General features: G+C 39.7%; 1 protein-coding gene across 1 annotated transcript in view; it reads left to right on the forward strand.

Moving 5' to 3' along the window:
• Positions 1-11,302, forward strand: part of SPOCK1 (SPARC (osteonectin), cwcv and kazal like domains proteoglycan 1) — a 515,600-nt gene extending 504,298 nt beyond the window's left edge. Inside the window, exons 9-11 of the mRNA XM_008014545.3 lie at positions 1,454-1,516; positions 7,155-7,292; positions 7,792-11,302. Coding sequence (XP_008012736.2) covers positions 1,454-1,516; positions 7,155-7,292; positions 7,792-7,982 — 392 coding nt within the window. The 3' untranslated portion in view covers positions 7,983-11,302. The remainder of the gene's footprint in view (positions 1-1,453; positions 1,517-7,154; positions 7,293-7,791) is intronic.
• The last annotated feature ends 2,275 nt before the right edge of the window (positions 11,303-13,577 follow it).

The raw sequence follows: 13,577 nt of genomic DNA on the forward strand, positions 1-13,577 counted from the left end.
CACCTTACTAAAATCTCGTTTTGTTTATGTTATTCTGGTCAGTTTGCTTAGATTTTTCAGGTGTGCAATCATACCATCTGCAAATAGATTTTTCTCTTCATTTTCAATTTTTATACCTCATTTCTCTTTTCTAATTATATCTGTTAGTACCTAAAATCAATGTTAAAATAATGACCATTTAAAAATTTTAGTCGTGTAAATACTTGTAGTGATTCTCAGCATTAGGCCTAGTGATAGTTTTGGGTTTGAGTTCATATTGTAACATCTGAGTTTTAGCCTGGTTTCCTTACAACACAGAGCCTGTGTGTTAATGCTTTGCCTGGAGGTAACAGTGCCAGAGCTGGCCACATGGGACATCTCAGGATAGACTGCCCTTACTCTTGCAGTTGCTAAAAGCCAGAACCCCTACCTGTGGCACAGCATCCAGGAAATGCTACCTTTTATAATCCAGATGAAATTTGCTTCTTCTTTCCTTTGATGTTTTCAGTTGATATATTTCTCCTTTACTCTGAAAGCATCTTAAAACAAGAAGTCAACAAAATGTATTTTACAAGCAGGAACAAGCAGCAAGACCAGGTAGCATTGTGCAGTCTACAGGGTAAGAGTTGTAAACAGTTGCTTAGATACTTTATATGCAAGTGTGGGACCTGCAGAAAGAGGCAGTATCAGCCAGAGATAAGAGCTCAGAGAACCAGAACTCCTCTGCCAAGGACAGGAGAACCATGAACAAATAGCAGAACTCCCAGAGCCACAAGGTCTGCAAAGGCAAATTATGGTAAAACTCTGAAGAATTTTTGCTTGGAATGAAACTAACTTCTTTTCTATGACATGTATTTTGTCGCTGAGGACCCAGAGGCTGGGACAGGTGAAGAGACTTGCTCAAAGTATTCAGCTAGAAGGTAGCAGAGCCTAAAGTCTCATCACTGCCTCGCCAGATCTCTTCTGTGTCTTCATATCGTCCTTCAAAGCATGTGTTTTACTTTCCTGGGGGTAGTGAGCCATGAGGTCTGAAGTAACCATTCCTATCCATCCTTTTCTACAGCAAAACCTAGGCTATATAAGTATTTGTCACCTTTGGTTGGTTCATCTGTGGATTCAGAACACTTTCCCACTAATAAGCCTTGGCTGATTACTTGCTTCCTGATAAAAAGGAAAAAGTCTATTATACCACCTATTAGATACTCGGTATTTGCTTGAGTTGGTGCTAGAAAGAAAAATTTCTATACAATGTAAGTAGCCCCCAAATACTATTTTAAGTGCATTGTGGTATGAGGTTTATTTTTTAATTAGTAACACTAATGGCCCGAATTTGTTTTGTTGCATAGTAACAGCATATGGAACAATTCCACTCCCAGGTGTGTCATTGTCTACATTTCACATCAAGAGTGAAGTCAATCATTAGCGATTATACTCCATACCATCTGGAAGCTGACTTTCAGAAATTATTTTTTAGGTCTCCCTTGCCAGAATGAAATGAACAGAATTCAGAAGCTGAGCAAGGGGAAAAGCCTGTTGGGTAAGTACAATTTCTTGCCACTCGTTTAAACAACTAATTAAACCAGCCATGTCCCTTGTAATGATCAGCATGGCAATGGTTATTCAATTAGGGCTAATGTTTCATGAAAGAAATGCCTTGTTTTACCCCGGGCAGCTGGACATAAACAGAGGACTGCCTGGTTGAGAACTGCTGTGTGTTCTTTCGGCAGGAAGAGTGGTTGGCCAGGGCTGGAGTCCAGCACCTTCCCCATGCTAACTCCTCCCTGATCTTAGGCTAAAACAAATCTTGGCTTTTTCTTTCTAAGTAAGATCATTGAATGGTGCTCTCAAGTGCTCTTTCCAGTGCTAAAACTATAAGGTCTAAAAATTACAGCATTTCCTCTATTCCCCAGATAGGGTTGTCTGTTGAAGGAGGCAGATGAGCTGTATGCTCTTCAGAATTTATCAGACAGGGTTGAATGACATGCATGTGCTTAAACCTGTTTCTACCTTCACCTAATCCCTCCAGGAAAGTGTGCAGGCTCTTTGGACACCATGGAAGCAAGTGGGTTGAGTGAATATATGTTCCCCTAACATGCACATCTCACAGGCCTCTCAAAGTGTCCCTGTTAGCTCCAAGCCTGCCTTCTCCAGCACGTGGAGGAAGTCCTGGCATTTGTCATAGAAACATTGGCCATTCTCATTGGTTTTCTGAAGAAAGGAAGAGCCTGCTTTGCTTTCCTTGCTTTTAAAAAAAGAAGTGTCAGCTGAAACACAGTAATACAGAATTATTCCTGTGAAGCATTCAGAGGCAGGTGCATTCCCCAAGCAGCCTGCCATTTCAGAAGTTTCTCTATTCATTTGAAGGAAATGAATAGAGAAGGAAATAGGCAAGTTTTCTTGCAGATTGTCAAATGTAGGCAGTCTATGAATTCTGGTGATTTCTTCTCAGGATTTTTTGAGCTTTTTCAAAATGCATGTAGACTTCCCTAAAGTTGTCATGATTTTGAACTCTTTGGGCCTACATTCTTCTGCTGAGTAAAAGGACGTAAAGATATATTTCTGGTCTGAAGGCAAAGTGGCTGGATCCCTCCTCCATAGGTTTTTCCAGTGCAAGGACTTGTGTTTATTGATCTCATTTCTCCATGTGGATATTATTTCGAGTGACGTACCTATGATCCGCAGGTAGTTGATTAAAACATTCTTTTCATGCAGTATAGATATCTTATACATTGCCTCATTGGTAAGGGTCACCTGTGATAAGATGTCTCATTTACCCCAGTGCACATGAATGAAATGCCCACCTTTCTCTTAAACCCCATTTTGTTTTAAAGCTTGCTTTATCACATTTCCTACTTACGGAGATTACTCCAGCTGACTCAGAAAAAATGTCATTTGCTTACAAATTCTTTATGTATTCAGGGGTATACAGAGTCAAATAAATAAAACAAATTATTATCAGCTATAATGATTACATTGTAGATTTAGAGCAGCACCTGCTTCTTACCAACCCAGGAGCTCAGCCCATTTTTTCTTTTTTTTGGTCCAAAGAGGAGCCAGCTCTCTACATGTTCTCTTTCTTTGCAGTCCTTGATTATCTGTTCACAAATCTCTTTTTGGGCTACTGACAGCATCTACATTTTCTTTTTTATCTACTGCTCTTTGAAAACTAGGGATAACATGCAATGGCATACACTCCTTAATGAGAGGTTGGGCACCACTAAGCCTCTAACTGTGGCATCAGCAGCCTTTCCTAAGTGATAGATATAGTGTTTCATGGTCTCATTTAATTTCTGAGAAAATGATCATCTTGGTATAGCCTGGTGAGTAGCATGTTCTAGACTAGACCCTAGAGTCAGCTGGGTCTGGGTTTAAGTCTTGATTCAAAATAGGAACAATCTGTCCCTCCGATGCCACACTTTTATTCTGGGATTGTTCCACTAAATAAATGCAAATTTGAAAATGTGAGCAGGCTCACACAAATCAGAAAATTAGGGCATAGAAAGATACAGTGGTAGGCAGAAACCTCTGTTTTCAGGAGGCTGATGTAGATGGTGTTACCACCCAGATTATCTTCCATAGAAGATGCACACTCGCATGAAACACACACACCCTGTAAGGAAAACCAAAACTAAAAACTGTTATAAATAAAGATTACCCACAGCATGATGAGAATCAGGTTCACATCAGACTTACTGTTGGCAACACTAACTTAAGAGAAAATACTGTCTTCAAAGTGCCGAGGGGAAATAACTGTGAACCTGCAATTTTAAATTTATCCCAATGATCATTCAAGTGTGATGCCAGAGATACTCTGAAACCATCTAAGATTCCAGAGATACTCTGAAACCATCTAAGATTCAGTCAACTTACTAGCCACAGACTAACTTAAGTATCACTGAAGGATTTATTCTACCAAACAAATGATCCCAGAAAGAATTATTCAGATGCAATAATGAAAAAGAAATGACATGCTGCTAACTGTAAATAAAGAAGACCAATAAAATAGTTTTATAGCAACCTAGAATTAAAATTCCAGACAATTGGGGGAAGTGAGAAACAGGTGGTAAGAATGTGTTAAGCTTCTAGTTTGTTCGTGGGGGAAAAATATATATATATATATATATATATATATATATATATATATATATATATAAAATATACATATAGACTAAATGTAGATTTTACTAGGAAAAACTATGCTCCTCTGTGGAAAATGAGTAGCCACAAGAATATTAGAATATATAGGTTTTAAATCTATGAAAAAAAGGTATAAAGAAAACTTGATTTCCATAGAAGGCAGGAAAAATGGTAAGTAGGAAACAGATATGGTGGCAGAAATTCTCACAATAAATGTGAACAGGCCAAAAATATTATTATTGATTAGTATTTTAAAGGAGAGTTATAACAAAAATAATTCCACAGAAAGTTGAAATTAAATGAGGGTAGATACTCTTTTTTAAACAACATTAATATCTGACAAAGCAAATCTGTTTTTTACAATGCAATCATCTTGCTGAAATATCCCTTTTACTATATTTTGCCACCAGTCGCTGTATAGACATGCCTTGCTTAGTGACAGGGATAGGTCCTCAGAAATGTGTCATTAGGTGACTTTGTCATTGTGTAAACATCATAGAGTGTACTCACACAAACCTAGATGGTGTAGCCTATTGCTCCTAGGTACCAACCTGTACATTATTTTATTGTACTGAATACTACAGGCAATTATACCACCATGGGAATCATTTTTGTATCTGAACATAGAAAAGGATTAGTAAAAATATGGTGTTGTAATGGTATGGAACCACCGTCACATACACAGTCTATTGACTAAAACGTCACTATGTGGCACATGACTATACTCATAACTTAAAATGGAATAGAGCTGTAAGGGGGAATTAGATCCACAGTGGTCTTCAGAAACTTTGACATTCTCTTCTTGAAACTTACAGTTCAAGTAGACAAAGACTTGTTAGCATTCACACTTACATATGTATTCCTGAATCTAGGCATTGAATGTAGTCTTTCAAACATCTGCCATAGAGCATACAACAAAAGCAAATTCAACAAATTTCAAATAAATGGTCACAGATCAAACTTACTGGCCATGACACAATAACAATAGAAGTAAAATATGAGATTACGAAACCCCCATTCATTTGGTTTCGTGAATAAATATTGATCAAATATGAAGTGTAAAGTAAAATATACAAAATATCTAGAAATGAATGAAAATGAAAGCATGGTATACAAAATACATGGGAAGCAACTAAAGTGAAACTTCATAGTTTCAAATGCATTTATAAAAAAAATATCAAAATGAAATTCACTAGATTTAACTTAAACTATAGGAACAACACTAATGAAATAGACAAACATTTGACAATATGAAGAAGTGAAAAGGCTCAAATAGTGTCATGAATTCAAAAGTGGGATTTAAGCTCATAGAAGAATACTGTAAACTTGTAGTTCTCAAACTTTAGTGTGTACCAGAATTAGCTGGAGGATTAAATAAAGGAACAGATTGCTGAGCCCCACTCTGTAAATCTCAGGTGGGGCCCAAGAACTTGCATTTCTAAGAGGTTTCCAGGTGGTGCCACTGCTGCTTGTCCTGGAACCTCACTTTGAGAACCACTGCTGTAAGTCAATTTATAACAATTATGAAAACCTAGTTGAAATGGATACTATCAGTTACCAAATTTTGGTAATAGAAGACCCAAGTAAATCAAAACCAGGAAGTTAATCAAAATGCTACTTTCATCCTTCAAAATGGGCACCAGGCTCAAGATATTTTTATGGGCAAATTCTTCAAAAGAGAGATTCTCACAAAAAAAAATCTAGAGCTTACCTGAATCATTTTATGAATTAGGAACTTCAATAGAAACAATGCAGAAAACACCAAAACAAAATTATATGCCTCAGTCACTGTATTAGTCCATTTTCACACTGCTATGAAGACATACCCGAGACTGGGGTGATTTATAAAGAAAAAGAGGCTTAATGGACTGACAGTTCCACATGGCTGGGGAGGCCTCACAATCATGGCAAAAAGAAAGAGAGCGTGCGCAGGGGAACTGCCCTTTACAAAAACATCAGATCTTGTGAGACTTATTCACTATCATTAGAACAGCATGGGAAAAACCTGCCCCCATGATTCAATTACCTCCCACAGGGTCCCTCACACAACACGAGGGGATTATGAGAGCTACAATTCAAGATGAGACTTGGGTGGGGACACACAGTCAAACCATATCAATCACTTAGTAACATACTTGTAAATTTGTGCCACTAGCAATCCATCTTGTTAAAAGTATATAAAGCATAAAAACCATATGATTTTCTCATGTTAAAAATGTAATTAATAAGAGTAGTACCCATTCAAGATTTAAAGGGAAAAATTAGAACTAATCAAAGAAGGAATTTTGCTTAACCTTGGGCAAATTGTTTAACTCCAGTTTATCACTTTTTTTTTTTGCCTGTAAACAGCGAGATAGTAATAGCAACACCTTATGGTGATATTGGCATGGCTTGATGAAATAATGCAAGTAAAGCACTTAGCTATTATTACCTCTTTCTTAGAGGCTAGAAGACAGTGACAAGGAATAGCTTGGAACTGTGTGATCCACAGACTGGTGTTATTCATGGAACATTTGCTACTAGTCAGCACCAAGTGCAGTAATTAATGCATATAAAAAGTTTTGTAACAATTTCAGAGTCACTTCATGTGGTTGGGCAAAGTATTGGTAATGCTGGACTTGACAGTTACTAGTGGATGCCTTGGGAAGATTAATTTTCCTAGACATCAGTTTCATATTAAAAAGTAATGATGGTATGTATCTCTTAGAGTTGTGGGAATAAGAGATTCCGCAAACATATGTATATATACACATACATATGTAAGCATGGTTTAGGTCAGTGCCCAGAATAGAAGTGTTTAATACATGAGAGCTATTATCGTTCCCATTTGAACACTAACATCCTTAGAGCTCATTGCATTTGGGCCTCTAAAGGTTAAGGGCCCTGTAATTTGACTAATAGCCAACCATGCCCCCATCCTCTGCTGCTGGTGCTGCAGCAGATATTCTGACATGTGAGCCCTCTTCCCTTGTTGAGGGGCATTAACCCCGAGTATCTCTGCATGTCTCTGATTAAAGTTGCACCTTTTGTTCCCCCAGGGGCCTTCATACCTCGGTGTAACGAGGAGGGCTATTACAAAGCCACACAGTGCCACGGCAGCACGGGGCAATGCTGGTGTGTGGACAAATATGGGAATGAGTTGGCTGGCTCCAGGAAACAGGGTGCTGTGAGCTGTGGTGAGTAAGGCCTCCTGCATCAGCCCCACAACGACCTGGGTGGCCTATGGGTCCTCACTGTGTAAGGATCTCTGCAGAAGAATGTCGAGAGGTAACTCCAGTCTACATTAAGTTTATAATAGAGGCATAGTAACCCTGAAATCACATGAGCTCACATGTAGCTAGCTTGGCAAGTGACAGGAACTCACTGTGAACAGAGAAGAGAGTTAGACAGAACTACTGTAGGCAAAGAGCAACTTAGGCTGCCTTCACTTCTCATTTAGGGTTGTAAACATCCTGGGAAGGTAGGAGCATCTCAAGAATTCTAGGGCTCTTATGAGAACACAGTTTGTAATCTGTGCCCTGAAGACTCACCTCAGTTGGGGCAGGGATGTTCCTGTTTTCAGAAAGTAAACTGCTTGGTTTTACCCTACAATTAAGTTACATGCAAAGGAACCCCTGACGTGGGTCATGAGGTATAAGTGGAAACTAACCTCAACTCTTTTTTTCAATCTTTCAGAAGAGGAGCAGGAAACCTCAGGGGATTTTGGCAGTGGCGGCTCCGTGGTCCTACTGGATGACCTAGAGGATGAACGGGAGCTGGGACCAAAGGACAAAGAGGGGAAGCTGAGGGTGCACACCCGAGCCGTGACAGAGGATGATGAGGACGAGGATGACGACAAAGAGGATGAGGTCGGGTACATATGGTAGTGCCCACAAGAAAGAGGACACAAGTTTTGCACAAAATTGCAAGTCACTTCCTATTCCTGCATTTGTATCTAAGACTCCAAGGCACCAAGGTCTCTTCTCCATTGTTGCTCTCTATACCCGACCTAAGGTTTGGAAGACAACTGCTTGTTCCCAGAGGATTCTGATTTTTGCATATGTTTGTATGGGAGAAAGGGTGTTGTGTTTTTCTGTTGTTTATTTTTTGGATAGGGAAATGGCTGACTTAATTAGAGCCTCCTTCCTTCCTGTGAGATTTTTCCAACAAGCATGTGATTTATGTGGAATTCTGACAGTGCAGGGAGCCCGCACCCTCTTAAACGTCAAAGTCCCTTTTTGACTACCCACACTGGTGGTTATTACAGCATGGTTCCCAGCCTTACAGTGTCTAAGTGCTTTTCTTGTGTCCTGTAGATGTCGTGAAAAACAAAAAACACACCACACTGTACCTTTTCCCCCTGTCCCCATTACTCCCAGTGTTTATTATTAAAAATTAGTTTTTTTCACATCATTATATCTGGCTTCCTATAAACAACAGCCTTAATTCAGTCAAGACTCCCTTTGGGGAATTCATTTTATTAAAAATTGGTGTCTGGATACTTCTCTGTACATGCATAAAGACTGTGTGTGTGCCCTGCACACATACCTCTCAGAAAAAGTGTTTGGGTATCTTAAAAACTCACTTGAAAAACAATGATAAATTTGTCAGCTTATCCAGACCTGGAACAAAATTTCTAGAATAAGAAATTTGTATCAAAGTCCTTTTTTGCACTAACAGTTGGTTCTTGTAGCCTGCAGGCTGAGGAGGTCTCTTCTCTGTGCATCAACAGAGTTACTGAAAGCCTCTGATTGAGCAAAAACCTCCGTTTGCCTAAATCACTTTTCTCACAGAAGCCATGTGACTCCCACACGACACGGGCAGCTTCACAAGCCATCTCTTTCATTTCTGCTTGAAGCCCCCTTGGCTGCAGCAATCCTGTATGCCATCGGTTCCTTCTTTCCTTACCTACTCAAGGGCTTTTTCTAAGGCGTGCACACATATCCCCTGTTCTCTGAGAAGAGAGTACTGTGGTGTTCCTTAAGAGAAGAAAATTTCTAATTCTGAACTCAGTGTTTTGCTTTTACTCCCTTTCTACTGACAAATCATGATAAGGGCACAAAAGCTGTACAGATTTTTTTTTTTAACCACTCAATCCCAAATAGAGGCCTACAAAGAACGTCATAATAGCACATGGAAGCAAACCCTGGGTTTTTAAGAGCAAATTCTGTCCCCCTCTCACTCCCCACAAATGACAAGATACTAATGAAGAAAGTTCTTCACCATACTGTTTGTTTTAACTAAACTCACTGGAGTCTAGTTCCAAATTTGGTAGGGTCATCATCCCTACATTCCTTAGGATTTCTCTCCCTATCAAGCTGGCCCAGATACAAGTACCAAACAGTAGTCTCTGCAGTTCCCCCATTTCCTTCAGTACCAGTCTGTAAGCTCTTGCCCCACCTGGTTTTCATCTACCAGGATGCCCTCATCAGAATCAACCACCCAAGCAAGCCTTTCTGGCCCACATGTCTATCTCTTGCCTTCCCCATCAACTTCAGTCTGTCCACACAAAAGCCACATAAACTCAAGCAGAAATATGTTCAACTAAACCATGATCACAGTGGCAGCTGACCAATCCGCCATCCCAGATTGACCATTTGGATGTACCAACTCACCTTAAATTAGCATGTTCCAATCCTTGCATTGGCTAAATAAAGTGGTATCATACCTACAGTTGGTCTTAGATAGGAAAGGAACTACTTGATATAGCAAAGTCCTTTGGCTTTGTAAATAACCCTGAGGTTTTGTACTTACTTTCCCCATAGGAAGACAGACCATAGGCAAACTCTGTATTGGGATCTCAACTCCATCACCTTTGTTTCAATATTCTTTTCTCTCTTGAACAAAACTGAGATAATTTAGAAAACAGGTGCTTAATTGTAACAAAATTACTATAAAGTATATTAAAAATCAAGACATTATAAAATCTCAGTTTAGATCACCAAAGAAAATCATTGTTACTATCTGCTTTGAGCTTAGGAAAATGTACAAGAGAACAGATTAAAATTGAAAAATTGATTTCACTTAGAAAAACTTCTAGGAACAGGGTGAACCACTGATTTTACTTTGCCTAATTATCTTATGACAAGTATCAAATTAAGATGACACTTAAAGATCCTTAGCATTAACTTAATGATGGAGAAGAGTGCTCAATAGACAATTCCCAGTAAGGCAATGAGATGCCATTTTCAGAGACATTCTAAGAAGATATTTTGATTCATCAAAATATTAAATAAAAAGCCCTCATCAGACTGGAACCCCCAAATCGATGGAGCCACATTAGTAATACTTTTCATGCCTCACTTTGACATGACAGCATTAGATTTTTAAAAGATCTTTAATATTTTCCATGAGTACTAAAGATTATAATGAGTTACCTTATGCTTAGAAGTAGAATGTTTGCTTTCTTCGTTTTAGAAATAGTCCTCCGAAAAGTCCACTTGTAGCAGTGACAAGGAGTCACTTGTACAGTGACCAAGTACACATAAAATACTGATTATAAAAATAATATGGTGATAAACTAGTCCCTTGTTTGATACAGGTATTAAGCTGAATCCTCACTAATTCACTTTTGAAAAGTTCTTAATGAACAGTTTTATTCTTATTCCATAAACAACTCTTTTAATACAATTTCCTTGGTATCCAGCTTAAATCCGAGAATTTTGTTCCACCCTGCTTAGTTGTTTGCTTATGAAGGTATTCTTGTTTCTACCAATATTCTAGGCATGAGAATACCTTATTACTGAGTTGGAGGTTTTGTATCTCTTTCTCCTCCTTTATGCCCATTTTCTTACCCACAGCGGCAAATGACAATGTGTCTGTTCAGGTCTGCCCCCACCACTCATCCCAGGATGCCACTCACATTTTTTTCTTGTTACCTTGACCACGCTGTACAGTAACATCCAAGAGCCCGTTCTACAGTGGGTGGTTTTGGTCTTTTTATAACTTTTTCTCAAAGTCACTGATGTTTGTCCCTGTTAAATGTATAGCATTGTAATGAGAGCCCATCAAATCCTGAGTGTCAGTTTGTTGTCCCTATTGTAGATGAAATAGTGACGTAGCAAAAACCTAGTAAATTCTGAATGCTTTTCCACGTAGACTTATCTGGAATGTGAACACAACTCTTTGGTTAATAATAAATGCTTAACTGTAGTCCTGAGTAGGTGCATTTCTGTCTGTCTCAATAAATTTTACTTTGTCTGCAACATCTGAGTGTTTGTACTTCATTGGGTGGAATGTACATTCAGCAGGTCATGTCCCACACGCAATCACTACAGAATAGTATGAGCAGACACAGGGGATAGCTAATAAGGCTCTGTCAGGACTTCTGATTGTGGTGGGGAGGTCTGCCTGCCGGTGGTCTAGCCTGGTGCCTGTAGCACCTCTGGCACATGCATACCCTGTGCTACTCAGTCTAGACCATGGGTCCCCAAACCCTGGGTCACAGACCAATACCAGTCCATGGCCTTTTAGGAACGTGGTTGCATAGCAGGAGGTGAGCAGCGGGTGAGTAGCGGGTGAGCGAGTGAAGCTTCGTCTGTATTTGCAGCCACTCTTCATCACTTGCATTACTGTCTGAGCTCTGCCTCCTGTCAGATCAGCAGTGGCATTAGATTATCATAGGAGTGAGAACCCTATTGTGAACTGCGCATGCAAGATATATAGGTTGCATGCTCCTTATGAGACTCTAATCCCTGATGATGTGTCACTGCCTCCCATCACCCCCAGATGGGACTATCTAGTTGCAGGAAAACAAGCTCAGAGCTTCCACTGATTCTACGTTATGGTGAGTTATATAATTATTTCATTATATATTACAATGTAATAATGATGGAAATAAAGTGCACAATAAATGTAATGCACTTGAATCATCCTGAAACCATCTCCCCCTCATCCCTAGGTCCATGGAAAAATTGTCTTCCATGAAACCTGCCCCGGTGCCAAAAAGGTTGGAGACCACTGGTCTACAACCACTCACCTGAGCCCTTCTTTTGGCTGTCTTTGCCTCTCTCAGGCTCCAGCTTTACTCCTTGCCTATCAGATTTCACTCTTGTCATCCTGTTTACAACCTTAAAGTTTTTAAACTCTGCTTATCCCTTCCCTCCCCAGCCAGTTATTCTCCAATTCTCTGAAAAACAAACAAAAAAACAACACAACTTACCTCTCTTCCCTTTATGGGGACCCTAGGGTCTCCTCTCTTTGTGAATACACCACATATTTGTCAAACATCAGAAAGCACCCAAACTGGAACAGGAATTATTTCCGTTTCCCCTCTATCCACTTTTGGGCCAGTGTGTCTACGACTTAATTATACCCTGAGTGAGTAATTTCTCCATGAGCTGAGGTAGAAACTATCTTATGAATAATTCCATTCCTTTACCCTCTGGACTAAATTTTACAGACAATTTACAGATTGACAGTTCAAGAAAAGTTGCTTCATAAATCCGCAAAATAACAGCAGGAGAACAAGGACCAATGTAAAGTCTCTGAGGTAGTTAAAGGGTACATTAAAGAGTTGTTGGCGTTTGTGAACACACTTCAAATTCCTCTAAAATCAGCAGGTAAAACCCCACATTTCTCCTAAAGTTGCACCTTCATGGATGCCATGTTAGTATGTTAAAGGCCAAGACTAACAGAAGAAGAATTGGAAGCCAATTTTCCAGCTTTGTTTATAGAGCTGAACATAAAGGTCACAGTAGTTTCTTAAAGTTCTTAGTGGTAAGATTTGCTTTGATATATTGACTTAAAGGAAGATTTAAAAAATATTCATTCAACAAACCTTTATAGATTAATTGGTAGATTTATAGATTGCACTGTTGGATGGATGGATGGTACCATGGGCAGAAAACATACTCAGTTCTAGGAATATAAAAGTGAGTAATATCTGGTACCTGCTTGAAAAAGTTATCACCTTGAACAAGACAAGTGTAAATAATTTTTATTTTTTTATTTTTTTGAGATGGAGTCTTGCTCTGTCACCAGGCTGGAGTGCAGTGGCGCAATCCCAGCTCATTGCAACCTCTGCCTCCCAGGTTCAAGCGATTCTCCTGCCTCAGCCTCCCAGTAGTTGGGATTACAGGCATGTGCCACCACGCCTGGCTAATTTTTGTATTTTTAGTAGAGACGGGGTTTCACCATGTTGGCCAGGATAGTCTTGATCTCTTGACCTTGTGATCCGCCTGCCTTGGCCTCCCAAAGTGCTGGGATTATAGGCGTGAGCCACCACGCCCAGCCAATAATTTTAGAAAAATAGGTTGAGGCTGGATGTGGTGGCTCACACCTGTAACTCCAGCACATTGGGAGGTTGGGGAGGGCAGATCTCTTAAGCTCAGGAGTTTGAGACCAGCCTGGGCAACATGGTGAAATCCCATCTCCACTAAAAACACAAAAATCAGCTGGGCATGGTGGTGGGCGCCTGTAATCCTGGCTACTTGGGAGGCTGAGGCAGAAGAATTGCTTGAATCCAGGGGGCAGAGGTTGCA

Source organism: Chlorocebus sabaeus, chromosome 23 (assembly GCF_047675955.1).
Source record: "Chlorocebus sabaeus isolate Y175 chromosome 23, mChlSab1.0.hap1, whole genome shotgun sequence".
NCBI classification, from domain to species: domain Eukaryota; kingdom Metazoa; phylum Chordata; class Mammalia; order Primates; family Cercopithecidae; genus Chlorocebus; species Chlorocebus sabaeus.